The 24,430-nt window shown below is 40.8% G+C and overlaps 1 protein-coding gene and 1 long non-coding RNA gene across 2 annotated transcripts; both read left to right on the top strand.

Annotated features, from left to right (window-relative positions):
- Window positions 1-5,545: 5,545 nt before the first annotated feature.
- On the top strand, window positions 5,546-10,865 carry LOC148827966 (uncharacterized). The gene is made up of 3 exons (XR_016091524.1): window positions 5,546-5,685; window positions 7,224-8,446; window positions 10,670-10,865. It is a non-coding gene; the product is annotated as an uncharacterized LOC148827966 (long non-coding RNA).
- Window positions 10,866-20,848: 9,983 nt separating this feature from the next.
- LOC148827965 (uncharacterized) lies at window positions 20,849-23,104 on the top strand. The gene is made up of 2 exons (XM_088924708.1): window positions 20,849-21,217; window positions 22,334-23,104. Exons 1-2 carry the CDS (start codon window positions 20,849-20,851, stop codon window positions 23,102-23,104), a joined length of 1,140 nt encoding a protein of 379 aa, XP_088780834.1.
- The last annotated feature ends 1,326 nt before the right edge of the window (window positions 23,105-24,430 follow it).

The raw sequence follows: 24,430 nt of genomic DNA, 5'->3' as shown, positions 1-24,430 counted from the left end.
ACACATTTAAAAATACTCTCACCAGTAGGGGTCTGAATATATTCTCACTAAACCCAAAGCTTGTACTGTTGACACAATGTCACTGGCTCACACTCCATGTTTTTCCGTTATTTCCTCATCATTCCTGCCCCTTAGATGTCTTTCTTCATCCTGTGTTCCAATTTTCTAGCTTTCATAAATATAAAAAATCCTGTATTCATTAGAAGTGACACAATGGACACATGACGCACAAGCTTCATTGACTAAAAGTGACAGAATGCTTATTTTAAATTACATGAATGGCCCGCTGGTATCCAGTGAAATTGCCACAGCACTGTCCTTGTGCGGAAGAGAGGAAAACGCACAACACGTTGATGTCTCCAGCGCCATGCAGGATGTGTTTCCAATCTCCACAGTAAGCTGAAAGACTGAGATCCAACTCTTTCCCATTCATACAGTGGAGAATGACTCATTAGTCAGATGCTCCAAAATGAATTTACTGAAGCAGCAATTCATTGAACACATCCCTAGACAGAAATTGATTTGCAAAACAATGGCAGTGTTATGTTGTTTTATATCCATGTTCCCTCTTACACTGAACTATCCAAACACATTTAAGGGGGATGTGATTGTTAACTGCCCCAAGGAAATGTGTCAAAATTTTCATGAGCTATAAATATGCAGAAAATAATAACACATCAAGTTATTCTTTTAAGAATGTGTTGGAAATGGGAGTCATTCATACAGCAATGTCTGGAGCTTGGACAAATGTGAATGTGTACAAGGGGAGAAGGTTCTTTTTACCTAGTTGTTATCAGAACTCTTTTTGCAGAACTCAACATAAAATACTGTAACGCTTACGGCCGTCAGTGGTGTGTAAGAGCCGGCTTACCAGAGCAGGTGACGTCACCGCCCTTCCCTGTGATAGCAGGACTACAGCCAGTGGGCTGCGGAGAGTTCTCTCTTTAGCTCAACAAGCTGGGTCCCTGTTGAGTGACTCCGGAGGCCTGGGTTCGTGTCCCCCACGGAGTGGGGCCGACCTGTGAAGGCAGAAAGCAAGGGTGCCCACCTGAACCCCGTTGTGTTACAATACCATAATGCCAAACAACACACATTCTGTGTGTTAAATAGCCCAAATAATTCATGTATTGATTTCTAACATTTCTTTATTAGATTATATATTTTATTGAGTATATCTCAATCAGGTGTTGTATGTTGATTTTATGTAGTATATGTTTGTATATGCAGTTACTCTATACCGAGCTTTCAAAAAAGATTCCATTACTGACTTCTGACATCTTGTGAAATCCATCAATCTAAAATGCTGGGATAGGAGATTTCATCGTTTTCATTTACCGTTAGGTTTACCCAACTGGAATGATTGAAGAATTTAAGATTTATTTATTGTTCAGCCATGGACCTTACAAATTCAGTCTTTGAAAAATCCAGTATTCATTTTTACAACATTACGTTTTGTAAGCTTTGTATTGTCTCATTGCAAAGCACTATACAAAGCACATTTTTCTTCCATACACAGTGCTTTTATTGCACAAAAGAAAAACAGTTGCAAATCAAACTAGCTACATATAAACTCCAAAGAAAATAAAAGAACAGTAGGCTTTTCAGAACAAATTTAAAACTGAATATTTTCAGCCTGTGGTGCTGTGGCATTAATAACCACTCAACATCCAGTCAAAGAAAAGAGTAACTGCAACTTATTACTTCTATTTAAGTCTCTACACAACTAGGGGGTAATGCAAAGTATTTATATTTTGATTTTTAAACAAGCACAGCTTAAAAATCAACATCTTTCAAATTTCTTTCATTCTAAAGGGCTGTGTGAAGCAGCGTCGAGACACAAGAGGGCAACACTACAGGACCCATTGGACCCCATTGTGTGGTAAAGGCTGGAACTGATTGCTTGATAATTGGAGGCAGAAAGACCAATTGTACAGTATTTAAACAACCGTGCTGTTTCTCATCTCTAAAGCAAGGGCTGACCTGCTTAAATCGACGCATGTCTTAGTTTTCTTCACATAAAAAGCCCACCTTTTAATAATGGTCCCCAACCTTGTAATTAACAGGTTTTGCACCATGGGGGCAATCTGGAAGACTCCAAGTAGCCAGATTGTGTCTGTGAGCAATCATTAAATCCATTTTCTCCTTGTAAAAACACATTTCCTGCAGAAAACGTCACAGCTACTGGGAGAGCACCATGGGATTGAAGAACTGGCAGTGAAGGTGCATTCTCACCCCTTAGACCCATAACACAGAGATGTCAGCAGAGGGGAGCTGGTTCCTGGTTTCCCATGGAGACAGGATACTGGGGTCCAGAATGCGTTCTGTCAAACCTTTCACCTTGACACACCCGTTTGCTCCACTGGAAGGCCTGGAATCTCAGGACAGCAGTCCTCCAGCTAGCACCATCACAGAGGCCGAAACTCAGAGACCGGTCACCAAGTCCAAGATGAGAGCCAGGGCCTTCACAAACACCCCAAGACAAAGGGAAGTGGCCACTGTCAAGGGCTCTAGTGCCAGGTCTCCCCATCAGGACAGAAAACCTGTCAACGCAGGAGGTGATCAGAAGAGTTTAGAACAGCCTCCTTCCAGTCCACCATTTGAACTGCATTTTTTCATCTCTCCTGGTTTCTCCATGAGTTTTTTTTTCGTTTACTTTGTTTTGCCCAGGTTTGCCATCGTTCGTATTACAGTAAGTCTCACCATTTCTGCTTAGGATTTCCAACTCACTACAATTTACCATGGTTTACTCTGCCTTTACTACGGTATAAAACACGACCCTTTCATAGGGGAAGGCCTATGCCTCTAAGCAGCAGCACAATTGCCAGAGGCAAGTCTTCCCAGAGACTCTGCTGCTGGGATATAGTGTAGACACAGGGCTGTCCATTTCCGATTCTGACTCCTCAGCAAGAACACATGAGATCAAACCACCAACCAAGATGAAAACACACAACCGGGGTGGGCGGAGTGGTGGCTCTGTGGCTCAGGATCTGCGCCTGTAGTTGGAAGGTTGCCAGTTTGTATCCCACAACCGGCAGACGAATCCTCCTCCATTGGGCACCTGAGCAAGGCCCTTAACCCCAGCTGCTCCAGGGGCGCCGTATAAATGGCTGACCCTGCGATCTGACCCCCAACTTCTCTCTCTGTCTGTGTGTCTCATTAAGAGTAAGCTGGGGTATGTGAAAAGACACATTCCTAATGCAAGAAATTGTATATGGCCAATAAAGTGATCTTAGATAAAGAAACAGGACTTAAATGCCAGCTGTCATCACCAAGTAGGGTCATTTTCTGCATATAGTAATTAGAAACTTGCTTATCTTAATCACAAAGGAAGGAGCAAGTGAAGGTTTTTGGGTGACTTACGATGCAGATTAAGAGTGCATCGGCCAGATTCTGGAAGCCTGTGGCCTACTTCAGCTATCATACCATTATTCAAAGGGCGACAAAACTGACAGATCTTGAATAATTAACAACAAACAGCTCATTTGAATTGGGAGACTCTCAAACGTGCATGCGGAGCTATTTTTAAATGTGTTTGTTTTGTCAGTAACGCAAAATGTCACAGTGAAAAATGTGGTCTATCAATAAGCAACAGATGCATAAGGATATTTTAGACCAAATGAGCTCACTGGGACAAATGACCTTAGCTTCATTTTGATTTTGATTTTTCTCATTATGGGAAATATAAACTAATGCTAAATAGTAACATAAAGTGAAAAGCAACAAAACATCTGTGCAGAAGTGATCTGTACCTAATTTTTGCCTTACTTTGCAATACTGAAAATTGTGCACTGCAGTATATACTGTACACCAGTCAAACATCATCACTTCTGACTTCTAAGACAATGAACCAATGAAACCGTTTCTAATTCAATTTTGCAGAAAGTAACATTTCAAACCAGTCAAGACATTTAAGCTTCAGCTGGTGGTAATTGTAAGGAAAGGACATCTAATGTCAGCTAATTTTCCATAACAAAAAGCTTAGATATATTGTCACTTTAGATCATTCATTTTAATGTAATAGAAATGGAATTTGCCTACATATTTTTTACATTTGCAGCAATGCCTGACCTGCTATCCGTTGGTGTAAATGATTCTGGCTGTTGCTTTGCTAAGGTAAAAAAAACCTGCAGTGCGTTTCATGAAAACATAAGCCAGAAATTCAAATCATATCCTTTATTCACATAAATATGCACGCACTAGGAAGAACGTTTCCATAATCAGTTTTGGATTTTAGTTTGTTTTCTTGCTTTAATTATGGTATTCTAATTGAATAATTTAGGACATAAGAAAGGTTACAGATAGGAGTTCACTAGGAATAACAACACACAAGAATTAAGTATACTGAAAGGATTACGGAGTGTTTCGTGAAAATGTGGCTGAGGGCTGACCTCCTGGCCAGCGGACGAGGAGGCTGGGACCCCCCTGCAGAGTGAGGGGTGGCCCAGGGGCAGCTGCAGAGGTGGGAATGGGGTGGAGGAGGGATTCAGAAAGACTTGTGGGAGGGAGAGAAGGGGATCAGGTACGATATTTGTAGTGTTTTAGGGGAGGAAATGATGTCAGCGGTGATTGTGAATTACTGACAGCAGAGTCTGATTGAACTTGGCTGCTGTCATCCCTACTGAACTTTGTCCTCTGGCCAGGAGGTCAGCCTTCAGCCAAGCGGGTTCGTCTCAGCCAAATTTTGAGTAAACACTCAGTGTACTTAAGTCTTGGATGTTGTTATTCCCAGTGAACTTCCATGTGTTGTGGAAATGTGGACATGGAAGAATCTGCATAATTCCTTCCATGTGTAGCCTTCCATAGCCCCAGTCGCCCATGCGCTGTTTACTGGACAGTCATCGTGTACACATGATGAGCTTTCATTAGCTTTTTCACTCAGGTTATGTGAAATACAGCTCAGATGTTTGTTTTTTTGGTTGGCTGGTTGGTTGGTTGTTGGTTTGTCAAACACATTCTAATGCAAAATCATTTTCAATACACTGGAAAATGCTGTATAAGCATTGTCGCGTTTGGCCGTATCCGTAAGATCATAAAGTATCATTGTAATTCTAGGCGGATTAAAACACCAGCAGTTGTCTGCAGATGTTCACTGTGAGGACTGTACATATGAAAATACAGAATAGTCCCCTGAGACCTGCTGGCTATAGATCAAAGACCCTCAAGAAACGTTTTGTAATCCTATTGCCCCATTAATCTAAATCTAAATCTAAATTTCCTTCTTTTGCTCAAATGAGAAACTAAGGTGTTTCTGTTAGACTTCCAGTCCAGGTCCAAATTAAGTGGCAGTGCCTCACTCGGGTCAAAGTCACGGCAAACTGTTATTAGCGCTGCGGCTCATGAGTCCTTTGTGAAAGGTTATCGCACGTTGCGCCAGTAACAGCGGTCGGCTCAGCATTTTTAAAAGAGGCGTGGGATCGCATCCCCAAGTGAAGCGATTCCGACGACGGAGAAAAGTGCGTTAGTGTTTTTGCATTTGCATATGAAAAGAGTCGTGTCAGGAAGACTCTCTCTCTCTCTGTCTCTCTCTCTCTCAGTGCAATCCTCAGGGCAGACAGTTTCTCAGAAGGTAAAAACGGGGCGTAGAGCAGGAACCGGCACGTCAGAATTAAGAAGATGAGAGGCGAATGACAAAACTAACATAACAAGAAGAAAAAACATAATCAGAACGTTAAAACCGGATGCTGCGTGAGTGTCTATTCAATAGATTTATGCATAAATTCGTTTGTAATGCACTGCCTGATAGACGTCAATAGATTTAAACTGCTTTGCACTCATCCTGTTTTATTCTCACATGACACCGTGTTTATATAACGCCTACATATCTGTTACTAAATATTAGGAATAGAAGTGTTTGTTAAAAGGAAAAATGGAAATGTATGGAAATGCAAAGGAGATCTTCAGGATTCAAGAGTTCTGAAACCGTGTCTCTTTGTTAACATTCGCAGGAAACATGTCACCTCCTCCTTAACAAAGGAAAGCAGACACTGCATCAGGTACCTTAGGCAGAAACAGTAGGAGACACGCGAAAAATACTTGTCGAGTATATTTTAGACACGCAATCTGTAAATTCTGCAATTCCATTACATAAAAAACGTCTATTGATATGAATCGTGTACTGTTTAAATAGTACGACCAGATATCTAATTGCTTTGTACAATCGATGAATGACTGGAATTCAGTCTGTATGGGAAAAACTGCAAATAGGAGAGAATCCAAACGTAAAAACTAAATTTGTGCAAAGCAATAAAAAAAACCTTCATTGTTGATTAATATTTTGTATCGGGTTTTTTTTATTGCATAACAATGGAGTATACATGTACTCATTATGGAAAAAGCTAGATGCACCAATCTGCAAAACTAACGCAAGGAGACAAATAAAAACAGTGTTTACTAACATTGTGACACAACGACATCTAGAGGTTGTTTAAACAGGAGCCCAAGTGGCCGAACTGCTCCTTTAACTCGGAAACTCAGGCTGCCTACAACAGCGACGGACCCTCGTTCAGAGGGCATCTTGCTGCCGGCACTTTTTTTCCCCGATTGCTTAATGTCCAATTGCTGAACTAAATTCCCTTTAAATGGTTCGCTTGTGATCAGAATACATTTTACACCCCCACTCTGCAGTGACTGGTTCAGCATAAACTCACACGCGACATCACTTTCAGTAATCGGACATCTAACACAGCGCCAGGGCGGGAAACACTGGGCACAGATACACTCTGGGAGGGACACACAGAGACTCACACTCACATTTCTTTCTTTCTTTTTTACTAAGCAAACGAATTTACTATTTATGGCTTTTTTAATCCAAAATAAAAACAGTCAGCTTGACAAATTACTGGAAACCAACTTTAGATGTACATGCTGTTAGTAATATCAGAAGACGCAGTGCTTTAGATGAGCTCCGGTGCATAAAGAAGGTAACATTTGCATTCTCTGAAAGCTCAGCGTTAGTCTAGCTTCTGTGCTGCTATTATCATGCATATTTTTTTGAAGTGTTAGATTTTTGTTTCCTTTTTTTTATTTTTTACAGAAACAACATATATTGCCAACATATGTATTTTGACGCCTGAAGAAGGCTCCACAGCCGAAACGTTGTGTTTCTTTTTCTTCCCTTTTCAGCAGGGAATAAACCTTTTCTTGTTCCTTTGCAGCCTACGCATGCTGAAACAGCTCCCTACTTGAACTAATTATATTATATGTTGTGAATTTTTTTTTTCCAGAAGGTGGCTAACCTACAGTAACAGTATGTCTGCCACCTGTGGGAGGAAAACAGAGCACATGCAAACTCCACACACACAGTACCCCAGGGATGAACCCAAGCCTCCACCGCTGTGAAGCACCTTTGCCAACCACTGCGCCAATGTGCCACCTATTCATAGACATTAAATCCACTGAGGCAGAATTGCTAACCTCTGTGCCACCCTAGCATGAGCTCATTCCACTGTGTACAGTTTCCTCTGTGCCACCCTAGCATGAGCTCATTCCACTGTGTACAGTTTCTTCTGTGCCACCCTAGCATGAGCTCATTCCACTGTGTTCAGTTTCCTCTGTGCGCTGCTCGCGGACTGAACACTGCTCCTGCTCTTGCACCCTGGTTGTCAAATTCAGGCCCTGGACAGTCTGAAACAGTGAGAGTCTGTGAAAGTACTTCCAGAGCTGTGGCGGAGGAGCCCTCAGTTTTAAACAAGTACCAGATTTGTCAGTGTTATCTGTGTGTAAGCTGTGTGTAAGCTGTGCTCACCTGTGAGGGCAGGTTAAGACGGGAACCATAGTGTACAGAACATACAGTAAGCAAGAAAAGAAGGGGTTCAAAATGTAGTGATCTGTTTGTGAAAGAAGTTAAATATATAAATGTTTGTGACCTGTTTGTGCAAAAAGTGTGTTGAGTTTAAAGTTCTTAGCTGTATCATTGTTCTGGGTACCTGTCAGTGCATGTAGATTTCACAAGGTTATTTTGTTAGTGTTCTTACAGTTCAAAGGTAAACTGGCAATTCATTCTGGCTGGATTGGAATATAGTGATTAGAGCGTGCATGCCTTTCAGAGAGAGGGAAACAGCTAAAGATATCGCCAAGCACATTGGTATAAAATTGCATAAATAATCATGTGAGTCAAAGGATGATTTGTTGATTAACAATGTACTCCGGCAAGCAGTTACACCTGTGGTAATGGTCAAACAAGCTCTGTGAGTGGAGTGGAAACTGAAACAGAGAAGGCATTATAGAAAGAGGACAGGGTATGAAGTGTAGAGCCCATCAGAAGTGTTGTGTGTTTGTGAACTGAGGTGCATGTTCCTCCTGTATCCCATGAAGAACAGCTGACTGTTGTGTGCATCTTTCGATCAACATGACTGCATGGTCACACTGCAACTATTACCTTGCCTTTGTTTTTTTTAACTGAAAAAAAAACAGTCCAAGCAACAGCACAAGAAAGAACAGAAACATTGTAAGTACCTTGAATAATTCATCTTAATTAATATCATCACAACCTCACAACTGGTTGTACAGTATATGCACTCATTTTGCAGAAACCTAGGAAATGTTATGAAACACAAAGTCTACAGTTTTGCTCCCTGCACCTAATAATAAACCTGTTGTCGTTGGCTGTTATTTAGTAGCCTTCTGGTCCAATAGTTTTTCAAACAGTTAATGACAGTTTGTCCCTTTTAACTTTTTTTTTCTGCTGTGTGCCCTATCACCTGCATTTCTGTTTAACAAAGCTAAGAAACAAATTCCCGATACTCTTTCTGCTGTCTTTTAAAAATGTCACGATGGCAAATGGAAAATTCCCGATTGGGAACCGATCCATTTAGGCTCTGGAACATGCATGTGGTTTCTACAGTGAAGGACTTGCAAGTAAATCAGTTGGTAAAGGCTCAAAAGAACATTTTGTCTATATTAGACGTATTTCTGTAGGGAGGTGTATAGCTTTTTATAGAACAAAAATCATTTTTGCAAATAGTTACAACTATTTTCTCAGAGATGGTGGAAGGGAGGGTGCTGTTTGATGTAGTCTTGCTTAGATCAGCAATTACTCAGTTGCTTTGAAGCTTCCTGGACAATTTTGTCTGGGATGTTGTGTAAAAGGGATGCTAAAACAATCTGTTGTGTGAGAATAACGCAAGAGAGGCACAGTAACGGGCACTGGCTTGCTTTGCTCAGTTTCCATGGCAAAGGTGATGGACAATATTGACTCCTTCTTTGTACACCCCTCTTACAGCATGTGGCGGATCAGCTATTCGCTTCTTTATTTCTGAGATCCATTAAGAGCGCCCGTTCAGAAATAAGCCTTTGAAAAAGAGAGCACATCTGACTTCCAAAAGACCCAAAGAGAAGCAGAAGGAATTCACATTATTTGGTTTAGAAAGGAATGCATTAAAGTAGTGGCTGTGCCCTCCTCTAGTGTTTGCCTTTCCGTTCTGGCACTTTCAAAAATGAGTTAATAAATACCTTTTTAGAAATTATATCAAACTTTCATTTCCTCATAATTTACGGTAAGTAATTCTTAAAAAGCCTCATGGTACACCTGTCCATTCTACTAGTGGGACTGTAACACTCTTGAAAACATGTCCTGCATAAGAAAAGGCTTGTAAATGGGCACTGAATATTGTAGGGCCTATTATACTGCTGAGCAATATAATATATAACACTTAAGATTGCTTTACAGATATGCAAGAGGCCAGACTTGGAGTGTGTGGGTGTAATAAGATACGTACTGTACATATGATCGTTTAATCATTTAATATCTATAGTAAGCAATCAAGACAGTAGACATGCATTCCATACAAGAGTTACTGAAATACATATATATGTAAGACTGTATAGTATCACCTCAATAAGTAACAACTGGGAGAACCGTGTTTTCTGCCCTCCGCTACATTAAACAGAGTGTGTGCTGCCACCACTACTGTTTGCTCTTACCACCAAACACAGATTTAATAGGTAAGAGGCTATCCTGGGTATGTGCATCTGCCCACAGGCATTCTTCAACTACATCTAAGAACTGCTGGCTGCAGAATGGTACAGAATCACCCTTATCAGGATCCGCCTTCAGGAAATTAAAATGTTTGCTGAGCCTGATGAAAGCCAAGGAGAACAAAGTAAGCAGGAAGAATACACCTCTGGGCACTGCCTTAGGCAGACAGATCTTTTCTAGTGGCAACTTCCCTCTTCCACCACTATCTTTAGACTAATGGCAAGGCAAACCCAGCACTACAAACTACACAGAGTACAGTAAGTTCAGTGCTTGCAGCACAGTATTCTAAGAGAACCAAAGTTATCACTTGAAAATCGAAAAATGTAAAGATTGTTTCCCTCTATATAATGAAAACGAATCGCTAGCTTACCTTTTAATTTGTGCACCAGCAAACAGTTTAAAGTGTGTCATCAGAAGCCAAACGGATCACAGAAAATTTCTGGCAGTGGGCCACTTGTATTAGACATATTTCCACAGTAAATAGCAACTGGAGAATATTACAACAGAGAAATAAAGCCATAGAGAATAATTGCAGCTTCCAGATGGAAATGAGCTTTTAATTAATGTATGGAAAACACTACGGTGACAGTGTTTGTCCTATATTTATGTTATAGCCTGATAACATACTTTTACCCAAATCAATTTGGGTGGCATGGGTTATGGTATTCAAGTCCTTATCTTCTTTATTTATAGGTCTGTAACTACCTAGAGTGATTACCTCACAAACTTCAGGAAGAGCATTTGACTGCAGTGATTGAAGAGATACTGTGCCTGGAATACAGACAATTCCCACACTGCATGCCTGTAATCTTTGCTGTTATATAAAAAAGTTGGTGTGAGTTCCTATTTTCCAGATTTCTGGTAGTAGATTAAAAATACATTAACATTTTTACTTCCTGGCTATTTTGTTGTTGTTTTTTTTTATTCTCATATAATGCCAACATAACAGTTAAGAGTATGCATATTTTCAGATAAAAAAGGAGAGCATCCACAGTTATGAAGCTATCACCTTAGCATTGATTTCATACACTCACTTGTTGCAAGCAAATTTCAACATTTTCAGCATTTTCAAGGATGCTTTCTGTATTCACAGAAAGCATGACCTCGGCTTGGTCAAGCATTTGTAATAATAATAATTGTTCAGGAGCTATTTGCTTCCTGATGGCTACTATTAATCACATTGTGAAGTGCTTGGGCTTTAATTGGCCCACATATATTTTATTGTAGTAGAGAGGCCTGCAACTGTATACTCTTTTTAAAAACAAACACCAGAGACAGAGCTGCCTAATACAAATAGAAATAGATTTCTCATTTCAGTCCACCAATGCTAAGAAGTCCAATCTTAGATTAGACAATCTAAACTGTCTAATTATAGCACACAAATACTATAGTTCAGCAGACATGCCACAGAATTATGTCTCATATTAAAAGCACTCGGTATTAATCATGCATTTAATGTTTGTGATGATAATGCAGTGCTAGAAATCTGCACTGTGTTGTTCTGTGTTATGTTGTAACTGTAGCTGTTCAGGAATTCAGAGAAATATATCTTCATATTTATAATTTATTCAAAATTGCAAAATCATCCCAGAGGGTTCAAGGTATGTTAGAACTAATGGGAGTTCCTGTTGCATACCTGCAAGTCAATATTGTGCTCCTATGTGGTCCTGACATCTTGAAGGAGACAACACACTAAAGAAAGGACATATCTCTCTTGGACTGGGCTGATTGTGAGTCGCTCTGGATGCTCTGTCACTGGAAAGCACATCAACTGAGATCCTAGTTCCCAGGGCCCTCAGAACTAGAGAAGATGCTCTGTGCTTTGAAAGAAGTAAATCCTAGCATTAATGTGAAAAACATCATCTGAGGCATCTTAAGATCAAAGTCCTCTGTCTTTGGAAAACAGGGAGCTTCCACAAGTTTGTGAAGTGTGAAGTCTAATACTTTAGAAATGCCTACAGAGGCCAAGAACAGGCTTTTTTGAAAGGAGAGTAAAGCAGTATTATAATCCAGTGAATCCTGTACCCGTCAGCAACAGTTATAGCTCTGGACATCGCTGTATATTAAATATGCCTTCAAGCTATTAAAGGCATCCTTTTGTGTAAATATGACATTGTTCATCAATTATTTATTTAATCTACTGCACAAGAATGCCTAGCAAATTTCAGCATTCAGGGTTGCAAGTTGATATACCAAATGTATTCATTAACCCACTTGGTAACTAATTTCCTCCTGACAAAAGACTGTGAGTGAATGAAGACCAACAGTGACATCTGGAGTTCACCGATGATATCTTAGTAAAGCTGAGGTATTCTTGTAGAGGCTTTTTTTTTGCCCTCATCTGTATTCCAATAAGTAAAGTATATGAATAAAATACATTTAGGAATTACCATTTAGAGTTGTCCTTGGGCCCGCTAATAGCTCTGTCATTTGTAATAATATACAAGGCAATAGTAAATTGTGATGCTTGAGCTAGTTTTATTTTACTTCTGTTATTTTCTGTGCTTATACAGTAGGTTACATTGTACAGGCTCTGAGTATGCCTTTTGCACTAGTGTTATTTGCCTTTGTGGAATAAAAACATGTATGAAGCTAAACTCTATCCTTCATGCAAATTCACATTAAAGTTCAGATCCCTGGAGATTATAATAGCCTTAAAGGAAGCATGGCAGGTAAGACTGAACTGCAAGGGCAGGTGTTGAACAATCAGGCATTGATAATGGCATTTAAATGACACCAGAGTTGCCAGGTGCACCCTTTGTGGGCTTAACAGCCTCTCGGGGTCTTTACAGCACCTCAAAAGTGTCATTATAGATCGCTACCCGTCAGTGTCAAGTAAAAGGAAAGGGCTCATATTGTTGATGTCAGCGCTATCGATGGGAGAAGGCAGGAGCTGTTGACATCCCCATGGGGATTCTGCAGTGCAGCACAGGGACAGCCATGACAAAGCAGGCTGCCAATAGCTATCACATGGTCATGTGCTCGCGAGTTGTGTTCTAATGGCGTGCGCACCTCGGTGTGCACTTGATGAAGATTTATGCCCGCAGGTGTCACAAAGGCAGATGAAGATGGAATCAGACTCCGTGTCACCACACACCAGGAAACAACAAATGCAGCTCGTGGACCACCACTGTGCTCAACTGATGTGTTTATTTTAAAGTCACAATCCAGGGAATAAGATGTGCAGCAGGAAGTGCAGGACTGTGGGTTTATGAGGTCAGGGATTTGCTACATAAGTATTTTATTATTGTGCCATGTACAGTATTTGAAAGTAATCATCTGGCACACACTTGATTTCTATGACATCCTACAGCAGTAATCATATTTGATTTTATTCTGCACTGGGACCAGAAATTGTATAAACCCCACAGTCCAGGATTAGAAATGAATAAAGTAAATAAAAAATGACAATGTACGTTTTTGGTTTTTATGTCCTGTTTTGCCACCCAGGGTCGATATTTGGTCATTTATTTCATGAAACAGCTGGGAAAGAACTGTTGAATAAAATTAATAAAATAATACAAATATTAATATTATTATTAATATGTCTTCTGCTGTTTTCTATTGCTGCCAAACACTCCAGAAATTCCAGAAAGTTTAAATATGTGCCACACTGCTGCTGTCACTGTTAATTTATTTCAAAGATTATGTAACAAAGGCAGAGCTGACTTACAGCCATTTGTATTGATATACAAAAGTAAAGCGCTAAACATAGATGGTAAGCAGCAATCAATGCTAATTGCCTTGAGCTGAGCTGACACCGAACAGTTTGTAATCAAGAGATGTTTCAGGAAGGACCAATGGATGTGATTTGTGCTAATCTGTGAGTTGAAATCTCAGGCTCATCTGATAATTCATCAAGTCTTTTCACATTCTAATGTCTATAGCACTTTTCAGAAATATTGCCATTTTAAAATAGGAGTGAGAACTGTATGTCTTGCAGGGAACAAGAGACTTGTGTGCATATACTGTACAGTAGTAACAAAATGTATCTATTGGCAAATGTCTTCTTATACAGACAACGTACATTTGTAAACGTGTGAACACTTGGGCACATTTGGATACATTGTGAATGGTTGGGTACGTCTAAGTGTTCGGGGGCATTTGGCTACATTTGTTAGCATTTGGTTACATATGGGCACATTTAGATACATTGGGTATGTTTGTGGACATTTGGGGACATTTGTGAAAATTTGGATTCATCCAGATGTATTTGTGAACTTTAGGATACATTTGATTACATTTGGGTAGATTTGTGAAGATTTGGGTGTGTTTGTGAAATGAACGAGGTACAGTACTGTAGCCCAGTTGCTCCAGTCCTCCCAGCATTGCTGGAATCCTGTCCCACAGGGAAGTTGCCTCCCGCCTGGGAACCAGGATAGACTTTGGCGAGCTATTGTTTGTGGCTCAAACAGAATTGCCTGGCTACAACCTTACATACATCACATCCATAGTTCAAACTGAAATTTCTAATCTACATATTCCTGAGTTTTACAGATTGCATGATCAGTGGCCACATTTGAACATCCTGATATTTCTTTTCTTTCAATTAAGACGTTCCTCATTGTCAGTGACTGATGGTTAGGAGATAATTTGCCATGGACTTCTGAACAATTTCAATTCAATGACAAGGCTCATCTTGCTACAGCAAGAAGTAAGCAAATACTTTTCAAGGAACTGACATCATATGACGGGGGGAAATGCTAACTTAAAAAAACCTGTACTGTAAATGAAAACACTGCAGCAAGTCTACAGTAAGTCTCCAGATAAAGATCAGGAGTAGTTTGGCCAGAAATGGGAGATATACCAAAAATGGAAGGCACATTGTTAAATGAATTATTTCATTCTGTTCTTTAATGTTAAGCACTGCCCTAGTAATGATAAGATGATTGATTTTCAATATGATAATCACCCTAAATGCCCAGCCAGGCTATACATCTGCAATATACGTCAGAAAATAATCCAGAGTTTTTAAAATGTTAGCATTCCCCCTTTTTCCCTCTTCCTTCCCAGCAGCCTAATCCTTTCCCCCTTTGTATGATCTGGGATACAGGACAGCCTTGAGGACGGAGGAGAGGGCTGTAACCAGTCAGTACTGTTGTACTGTGCAGGTACGTACTGTATGCTTGTGGAAGTGGGCGGGGCCTGGCGGAGGAAGAGACGGTTAATACTGTGTGGCAGAATACCCACTGCGTGTGCAGCTGCGAGAGCTGATGAGGAGGAGTGTTTGACGAGGATTGTTGGCAGCGAAACAACGGTGGATTTGCTTTTCTGTGTTTTAAATACTCCTGCTCGATTTGTATGCGTTGGAAGAGCTCTGTTAACTGACACCTGCTGAACAGTTCCAGCACGCTGGAAGTTCGGTTACCTAGGCAACATCTCCACTTCGAAAAAAAGACTTGGGGAAAAAAAGAGAAATTAATAAGTTCTGACAGAATAAATAGTGCTTTTTGAAGACCACCGAAGAACAAAGTCCAGGCAAATCATGTTTGTATAATGTAAAATCTCTTTATGCTAATTTAATAACTACATGTATTCTTGAATTTTTTCAGCTCAGCTCCAGTATATCAATTTCACTTTAATTTGATTTGTATGATTAATAAATGTCATGAATAATGTCACAGAATATGTCGATATTCAATATTGTAAGGTCCCATATTTCTCATTGTCTTTCATGTCATTCTTGAGGGGTTTTCTTCATTACAGTGTTTTTTTTTTTTACTGGTAGTGTGATTTATCTGATAAGGCATTTGAAGTAGTAATCATATACCTCAATCTAGTTACTATTACCCCATTTTTTAAATGCTCCTTTATTTATGCTAGCCATCAAAATAAACTTATCACCCTATTTATGCATGTTGGTTTCAGAAAAATAAAGCACATGGATTTTGAATACTGTTTTAATGTTTTGCGGCTGTTTTGAGTAACTGATCAATCTTGCCTGACCCGCATTCACTAGATAGGCTTAGACTGTTGCATAAGCCCTGTTTCACCCCTTCAGTAAGGGAAAGTTTATTGGTTATTTAATCTACAGTATTGGATCCTAAGCCTAGCGAAGATCAAGGAAGAAAACCTCAGGAAAGAACTCATATGTTCCGCTAATGAAGAGGCTTTGTCTCCAACATCAGGAGTGTCTCAGAGAGGTGTCACAAGATGCGTCATTTGTTGTAACATCTGGAACAGACTGTAATGGAGGGTCAGGTCCAGGTGTGATGGTCTGGGTGGGAGGGTCTAGTCGCTAGAAAAACGTTGATCAACCCGAAAGCACGGCGATACGTCGGTCCAGTCCGGAGTCCTGCCTTGCTGTTCCCCCTGCGGGCTCGTCCTGACGTGACAGCATGCCGGCGGAACAGCGTCCGTCCACCTGCTGCTCATGCAACAACAGCACACTCACTCTTGTGAGATGAGGGTGTTTCCTGTTGGCTGAAAATGCAGTCTATCCACACACATAGAAGGACCATGAACCAGAGCTCTTCTTCCCATTATTGCCATTTGCCATCAGAGACATTGGGCTTATATTTCCTGAACAGCAGCAGTTCAAATATTTGGAGAATGTAAATTTTTACCACATAGGTTTATTAATTACACTGTACCTACATGGTAATTACATACAGGTCTCTCTGTATCTCTGTAACAACACAATGAATAGTAGAACCAGGGAATATATTTTTCATATTCCTATTTTGTTTCAAGTTACTGTGACATTCATGAGATTTTTATTTTATTTTATTGTAGTTTACCTGAGAATATAATCATTATAAATAACATTCAAAGTATCGTTTTTGTCAAAGCAGATATAGATTGAGTGTTAGTGGTACACTGTCAGTGACTACATGCACCCACACGCATTTGGCTTGCTGGTTTTAAAAGCTTTCAATATTCACAGCAACTGAAGCATAAATCTTTCTGACTTAGTTATCATGACCCTGAGATAGGCCTTCTACAGTGGAAAGTTGGCAGCTAAAAAGAGTATGACTACTTCTCTGACACAGACAGCATGAATAAGTCTTTGCCTTGTTTGTTTTTCCACTTAAGAGAAACAGCATTGGACGTCAGCCAGGTATTCTGTCAAGCTCCAGATGACTAGATACCAAGCACTTCTCTATTTCCAAACTCTAAAAACAGACATATGGCTGAAAGGAGGCAGGGAAGAGGTGGAGGAGTCTTTAGACTACTAAGACCAGATGAATCTGTCTGATATGTCTTGTGCTTTTTTCCAGATAAGGCCAGGTCAAGAGCAGACAGACAGCATCCTGTGTGATGACCTGGATAAATTTCAATTGATTAGTGTCAGGTAGAACAAACATTTCCTGGCTCTGATATTTCTAACGGTAATTAACGAGAAAAAAATGGGAAATTGACAGCAGTCGAACCAGTTCTGGAATTTTCCTACTGCACCGATTGTGATATTTAATTATTGCTGAGCAAGCACACCAAACTATTTATCATGTAAAAGGCATATCATTTGTAATGTAAAGGCAAATGCAAGTGTGTCCCAATACAGCCTATACATTTCCATGCCCACAAGAGCTGCTACACTTAGGAGAGAGGTGTCCATGAAGAGAACAAGGAAAGAATTGCTTTCTTGAAATCCGTTGTACAATATGACAAGCCACTGGGCTTGTCCGATAACGTACACGGTGTGGACTTGTAAACTGGCAAAAGACAATGAGGCTGAATGAAAAAAAAACGACACATCTCTCCAGGTCTTTGTGTGCCTCAGGAAAGTCTTCTCGGAGGTGGAGTTATGGGAATAGGGCTCCAGTCCAAACAAATTGTTGGATATTGTGTTTATTTAGTGAAGTCTGCAATTCAGATTTGCTAGGCTGCAACCTCAGTAGTTTCCTTTTACATTTATCAGTGTCGAATAATATATACTGTATGAAGAAATGAGCAGTCGGGAACTGAGCTGAACATAGCCAGAAATACAAAGCAGTTTGTTCTTTCATTTCTTGCTTATTTCATGGCGTTGAATCCCTAGACTACTCCCTGTGATGTGACAGGGATAATTCCTGCTTTTTTTTTTCTTTCTGCTCTTCACAGCAGTTCACTTCAAAGCCCCTGCAGGTGACAGTTACTGCAAAAGCGAAGAGACATGAATTCTCTGAATTCTCTGTCTTCCTAGTCTATAACGCCTCATTTTAATTATTACATGTGACAGGACCTTTTGTCATTCATTGTCTTTCCATGCCTCCTCGAATACCTTCAAACACTGGGTGTGCTGGGGCTTGGAAAGCAAAACACTGCCACTAATTCTTCAAAAAAAGATCATTCCATGTGAAGTGGAGACATAAATGATTGTCTCAGAAATTATAACCTAAGTGCTTAATTAAAACATTTCAGAAATCCAAAACCTAGAGATATACTCTACCTTCCTGTGGTACCTTAATTACCTTTCTTAATTAATCCTTCTTTTACTCTAAATGCATCCTAGGATATCACAGTCTGGGAACAGACACTTTTTAAATAAGAGGTGTGAAATGAAAACGATTTCTATTTTTACAAATAGAATATTTCACTTTTTTTGGACAATATAATATTGTATATCTGAGTCAGGCCCTTGAAAAGAAAGAGCTGTTTAGTGGGAACTGGTAGTTTGTAATAACTATTTTAGTCTGTATTCACATAATCAGCATGAAATGGAGGGGGATTTAGATTTGGAGCCTAAAAGGAAGAAGAGAAGAGTCCTCTTCACACTTGTCTCCTGAAACACCACCAGTGTGCGATGTGCCTGCAGCAAGAGAACAGGATCTCACTGGATTCCAAAACTATCTGCAATTCAAATAGGAAATAAATTGCAAAGTACAATTCCAGGTCCCCTGGAAGTCTGCTTTGAAACTAGGGGAAGCCCCAGATAAGGGATTCAGACTTCAAGTACTTGAAATCTCATATCTGCTATGAAATTACTTTGTGGGGATTTGCAAGAAGCCAGAAGCAACAGTGAACAGTGTTTCAGAGTGCTCTCTATTCAATTATAATTGATCGAAGTGGGATCTAAATAAATGCCTCATTTTTGTTTCAAACATCTCTCTTCATGGATTTCCTGCAAAAAACAGACATAAAGCTTAAGTATTATTTACTTTGTTACTTTGTAATATCATGCTCTTAGTATTGATGTGTTTTCTTTCATGGGTCTCAACACTAGAGACATACACCCTCTCTTGACCTATTTGTCTGCCTTACAAATTGGTAAAAATACAGCAATGGTTGGCAATACAAATAAGGTAATACCCAGTTCTTTCCAGTTTAGATCAATATAAGTCCTGTGAAAGATTTGGATGAATTAATGACAATATTGATACCTAATTCTGGGAAAACATCAAGAAACAAAAAACAAATACTTAGAAACCAACTCATAGTGCCAAACTCAAGAACACTTTTTTCATTAGAGTGTTATATCATCAAGGTGGGGAGTAGAGCAACATTTTAAAAAGCAATTATAAGATACCAAAGCTTGTTAAACATCTGAGCCCTGGCTGAGCAAAAATGCAGATTCATCTTTTCTTAAAATGAGCAGGATACAAAGGCATTCATTGTCTTGGCTTTAATGAAAGAGCAGTGAGAGATCAGCACTAACCTACTGCTATAATTCCAGTCATAAGGGCTGCCTTTCTCCACCATGTATATGCATTGAGAACCAGCTTTTATTACTGTTTCTTCACAGGCTCAATGTCGTGCATTAAATAATAAATCATAAGAAGGAACATTACAGGCTGTATTTACTATCATCTATCATGTTCCCTACAAAAACCATCTTCTTAAATTAAGAGTCAAATTGAAAAATATACATAATGCCAGCTTTCTAATGTGTTTTTAAATGGACAGAGAGAAAACTGATAGCAATGAAAGATTCTGTTGTAAATTCTAACCAACAAGGATCATGAGTGCTTGAAAAATTTGTGTACATTTATATGCAGACGATGTAGTAAATCAACGTTTTTAATTAAATCTCTGAAATATCGTTTTGCCGTTGGTGCACCAGCAACACACAGTAATTGGGAAACTTGTTCCAGGGAAAGTAGACCGATTTTCTTTCATGTCAGAAAATCTGGATTTTTTTTCTAAGAAAAAAGTAGTCATTAGAAAACTATCAGGGTGTAATTGGAATTAATCAATAATTAAAGTAGCAATGTAAGCTCTACTCAATTTAAGTGTCTACTTAGAGTCTTAAATATGTAGTTTTACATTTGAATTTTAAAATTTAATAGTGGACTTTTTCAGATTCATGTACCACAAGTGGGAATTTTTAAGCATGACCCAGTATTCCCTGAAGATAAGGCACTAGTTTAAAGACGATGAGGCTTATGATGATAAAGCACTATCTAAACCTTACTTTTTTATTAAAATCTAACTTTCCCGTTCCCCAATTACAAATACACACCTTGTAAAAAGATTACATTATTCCATGTCCTATTCTATGCTTTTAATGCATTTTTACATTCATATGGTGTAACGGAAATCTGAAAGGCAAGATTTTTTAAATAAATTAATCTCTAGAAAGCCTGACATGAATACAACGACATGGACTCTTCAACATTTTCTTTCGCAATTATAAATCCGTATTTACAAGCCTGCTGCGCCTCGGCCACAACGCAGTTCATTGCAACTCAAAAAGTTCAGAAACGCAAGATGTTAATAAAGAACTCAAGGAAACTGAAATGTGAAGGCATCAATCTCTCATTATAAAATTCGTATTATACTCCATAAGGCTTCATATCCACGAAGCTCTTTACAGTAATCAGGTTCGTGGCTGCGTGTGGTATCGTTTATGACGTCATACACGAACATTCGGAACCAAAGATTCCAAACCTGGAGCGACGCGGTTCGGCCGCATTCGGCTACGAGCTCTCGCTCGGAGCGGACGCAGGGGACATGTTTCCTTTGCTCATTAAACTCGTGGTCTGTATTCTGGCGTTATTTTCGCTGGACAGCAGACTCTTCCAGCTCGCCGGCAGATTTCCTGCCGTCTTCAAGCTCGCCGGCCATGGCGCCCCGTTCTTGGGCGTCGACCACGACTCGGCTGGCCTGTCGAGTCTACTTCCCGGGCTGGAGAAACCTCCGATTCTCCCGTCTCGCCTTCCACCGCCTGGCCTGGACCCACCAGAACCAGGACCGGATTTACCACACGACATGAAAAAAAACACCATCTTCCAGCACCTCAACATCGGCACGGAGAAGACGTGGCGCGTTGTCGCCTGGTGTCATCTCGTCGCCCTTCTGACTCTGTGGACAGCGACCATGGTGAGGAACTGGAGCAAACTAGAGGCGACCCTCTGCCGGGCCAGCTGGGAGGTCAGCTGCTGGTTTAGATGGTCAAATCAGTCGGGAGTTAAGAGCAGCAGCGACTCTCAGTCATGGGGAGGAATATTACAATTGTGTCCTGAATTTGACGATATATCCGCAAGAAAGCAAAATGAGAAGTCTTAGAATAATAATGCCTCCTTTATTATTGGACAAAGCTTTCATTATCTGTCTGCTTATCTGTCATTACAATTGTCTCTAGTAAGAGCAGAGCTAGTAATGTTTATTTGTGTGTTCATCCGTTACCATGACTTCAGTGCCATGATGTCATGATTTCTCGTGCCATCAAAACGCCTCATCAAGTGAAGACGTCATAACAGTGTGACCTTGACAACACAAACGCCCTGACAGTGTGAAAATAAAAGGCAAAATAATAACAAAACTAATATAAACATATAGTAGTTATGAAATTATGAACATTATGAAAAGTAATGAAATCTGGTGCAGAAAATGTCTTAAGCATAACTGTGAAAAAGAATTGCTTATACTGTACTGTATTGTCCAAAATATTTCAAACTGGTTGAGATTCTGTAAGCCTTTTGAAAACAAATGCTAAATGTTTTATCCTCTCGGGATGTCTGTTAGCATCATAGAGCCTCTGAAAGTTTCTATAAACATCCAGAGGTCACCTTGATTGCCACTGGGTATTAAAAGGGTTTGGACATAGAAGAAAAACACACAGTCCCGTCTCACTGTGGAGGGAATCAGAGATGATCAGTCTCTAACAGTTCTGGTGGCAGCGATGAAACACGTTCAGAAGAGGTCAGCCCCAGTTTGAACTGTGGTGTCCATCATCAAGGTGCTCAAGTCTAGTTAGAGGGTCACAGTGGTCTGGGAGGACAACTGACAAGCACAGCTAATAACTGGGAATCTCAAACACATTTTTCCTTGTATTATTATTCCTGTCTGACTGTTTGAGTCTCAAAGAATGATGTAACTATACACACCCTGGCCGTAGCCTGCCCCCTGCTGGTGGACATTGTGACCTGCAGCTGCGTGTGTCTCCTGTGCTCTAGGACTGACTTTCTGTCTCACTGTCCTCCTCTGTGTCCACAGATCCTGGCCTTCAGAGGAAGGGCCTCCCCTGACCTCGACCCGGCGCCCTCTTGCCCCTTGGCCCCCCTACCCCCGTCCTCTCTCGCCCCCAGACTGGCGGCCCCCCCATTCTACAGGTTCTACCCCTGCTGGGACCCCCCTGTCCAGTCCAGCGCCCCCAGGGTCTCTTGCTCTCCTCCCCCTGAGGCTCCGCTCTCCGTCTCCTGCCTCCTCTGCTCTGTGCATCTCCCTCCCTGCTGCCCCGCAGCCCTGAGCTCTTCTCTCTCTCTCACCCTCTCCCTCCGCTGTGCCCTGAAGCAGCTCCAGGGGACTGTCCGCACCCCCCCCTGCCCTGGCCGCTCCTCTCCCCTGCTGCCCCTCCCCCCTGCGCCCTCAGGGCCTCGTTCTCTGGCAGCTGGAGCTGTCTCACAGAGGCTGCCTCCCGGGTCCTCAGCCTTCCTGCCCGGATCCGTCCGGCTCGCTCCGCCGGACCCTTTCCCTCCTCCGGCACCCCTCCCAGACCCCACGGTGCTCCGGAACGGCCCCCAGCTCTGCCTCTTCTCTCCGGACTTTGGGGCCCCCATGGAGTTCTGGGAGCTGGAGGGGGAGAGCGCGGAGCCCGGTCCCAGTGGGCGTGTCGAGGAGAGCAGGGCAGCGTGGGAAGGAGGCGCGAGACGGCTGGACTCCCTGAACAAGGAGCTGGAAGGGCTGTGGGACGGACTGGACTTCCTGTGGGACAGGGACAGCGGCGACCCCTGCTGGTGGAGTGTGGAAGAGTGGGAAATGGGCTGACTCACCATCTGCCTGACAGACAGAACTCTTTCAAGGATTCATGGGCCTGGTTTTTGGACTGACACTTAAATTTGTTTTTATATATAATGTTAACTTTTAAGTTAACATTTAGGGAACATTTAATTCATACTTGTTTAACCTTAAAATTTCAATGAACACCTGGTTAGACTCAAGTAAAGTATTTAGTTTTAAAATGTTAATTTTGCCTCAATTATTAATTAACTTTCTTTTCTTTTCAACGTCATGTGCTACTGTTGTGTGTTTAATTTTAAAAACAATAAAAACATTTTCTGTATTTTTGATTCTTTGTGTTTTTGCGGTAATACTAATAGATGGTCTTCCGAGCTGAGTGTGTTTCCAAGGCTCTGCTGAGAAGCTCTCGACAGGCAGCCTTGAGCACTTGTGCTATTTGCTCTATTTAAGTCCTAGACAGGGGTTTCCAGTCTACCTGTTTTTCTATGCTCTCGGGGTAATTTATACAGCTTCTTCAGTTATTTAAAAAATTAGAAAGAAAAATGTTTCAATGATGCAATACATTTTTTAACGAGTCATCATTCTATGACTGTGAGCACAACCTTGCCCGCTGCTGACAATCGTGTAGAACAGAAAACTAAAAGGCCTTGCTGAATTCGTCCTTCTGGATGAACAAAAGAGCTTTGCTGGTCAACATACAATACCAGGCTACCAGACTGCAGGTAGACATCAGTCCGGCACTTTTTACAGGCATTCTGTGGAGGGCAGAGTATGCCAGTCAGAAAGAGCGACACCAGCCCCCCCAGTGATGATGGAGACGCAGTGCTGGATCCACTCTATCTACTCTTGCCGTGATCAAGTTTACACCTTTTCTCAAGATTTGCCCAGAAAAGACAAGGCCAAGGAAAGAGCAAGAAGACTCTTATTCCATTAGTCTGTCTGTCAAGGTTGTGAAAACACCCACAAGCAATTGGATGTGAGTTTGATGAAGAAACCCCATGATGACCTGCTGTATTTGGACGTGACAGAAAATTGGAGTTGACTCTATTCCACCCACATGCAAAGCAATGTGGGAAGTGTGTTATAAAAGGTTATGCAATGAAGAGGAAAAAAAGTGTTTAATTTCAGAGGAACTGCTCGCTTTTATTTTTTATTCTTAAAAGGCCATTCTGAAAATGCCAGCAATACCTTATGTAAGGATTTTATGGAGTCTGATAGTTCCTGGATCTGGTCAGTTGTACTTTCTTGACCTGTGATGGTGTCAAACCCCTTAGGGATGTGAATAATAATAATAATCTGTAACATGATGTTGCACAACACACCCTGCCCGCCCCAAAAACAGTGGAGCCTTCT

The sequence above is a fragment of the Atractosteus spatula genome, chromosome 9 (genome assembly GCF_055471065.1).
Source record: "Atractosteus spatula isolate fAtrSpa1 chromosome 9, fAtrSpa1.hap1, whole genome shotgun sequence".
Classification (NCBI taxonomy): domain Eukaryota; kingdom Metazoa; phylum Chordata; class Actinopteri; order Semionotiformes; family Lepisosteidae; genus Atractosteus; species Atractosteus spatula.
Note: the sequence above shows the minus strand (reverse complement) of the source record. Positions and strands in the feature narration are given on the sequence as shown.

Coding starts and splice junctions, on each gene's coding strand:
- LOC148827965 (XM_088924708.1), top strand. CDS start 20,849: ATGTTTCCTTTGCTCATTAAACTCGTGGTCTGTATTCTGGCGTTATTT. Junction 21,218..22,333: donor CTCTGTGGACAGCGACCATG/GTGAGGAACTGG, acceptor CTGTGTCCACAG/ATCCTGGCCTTCAGAGGAAG.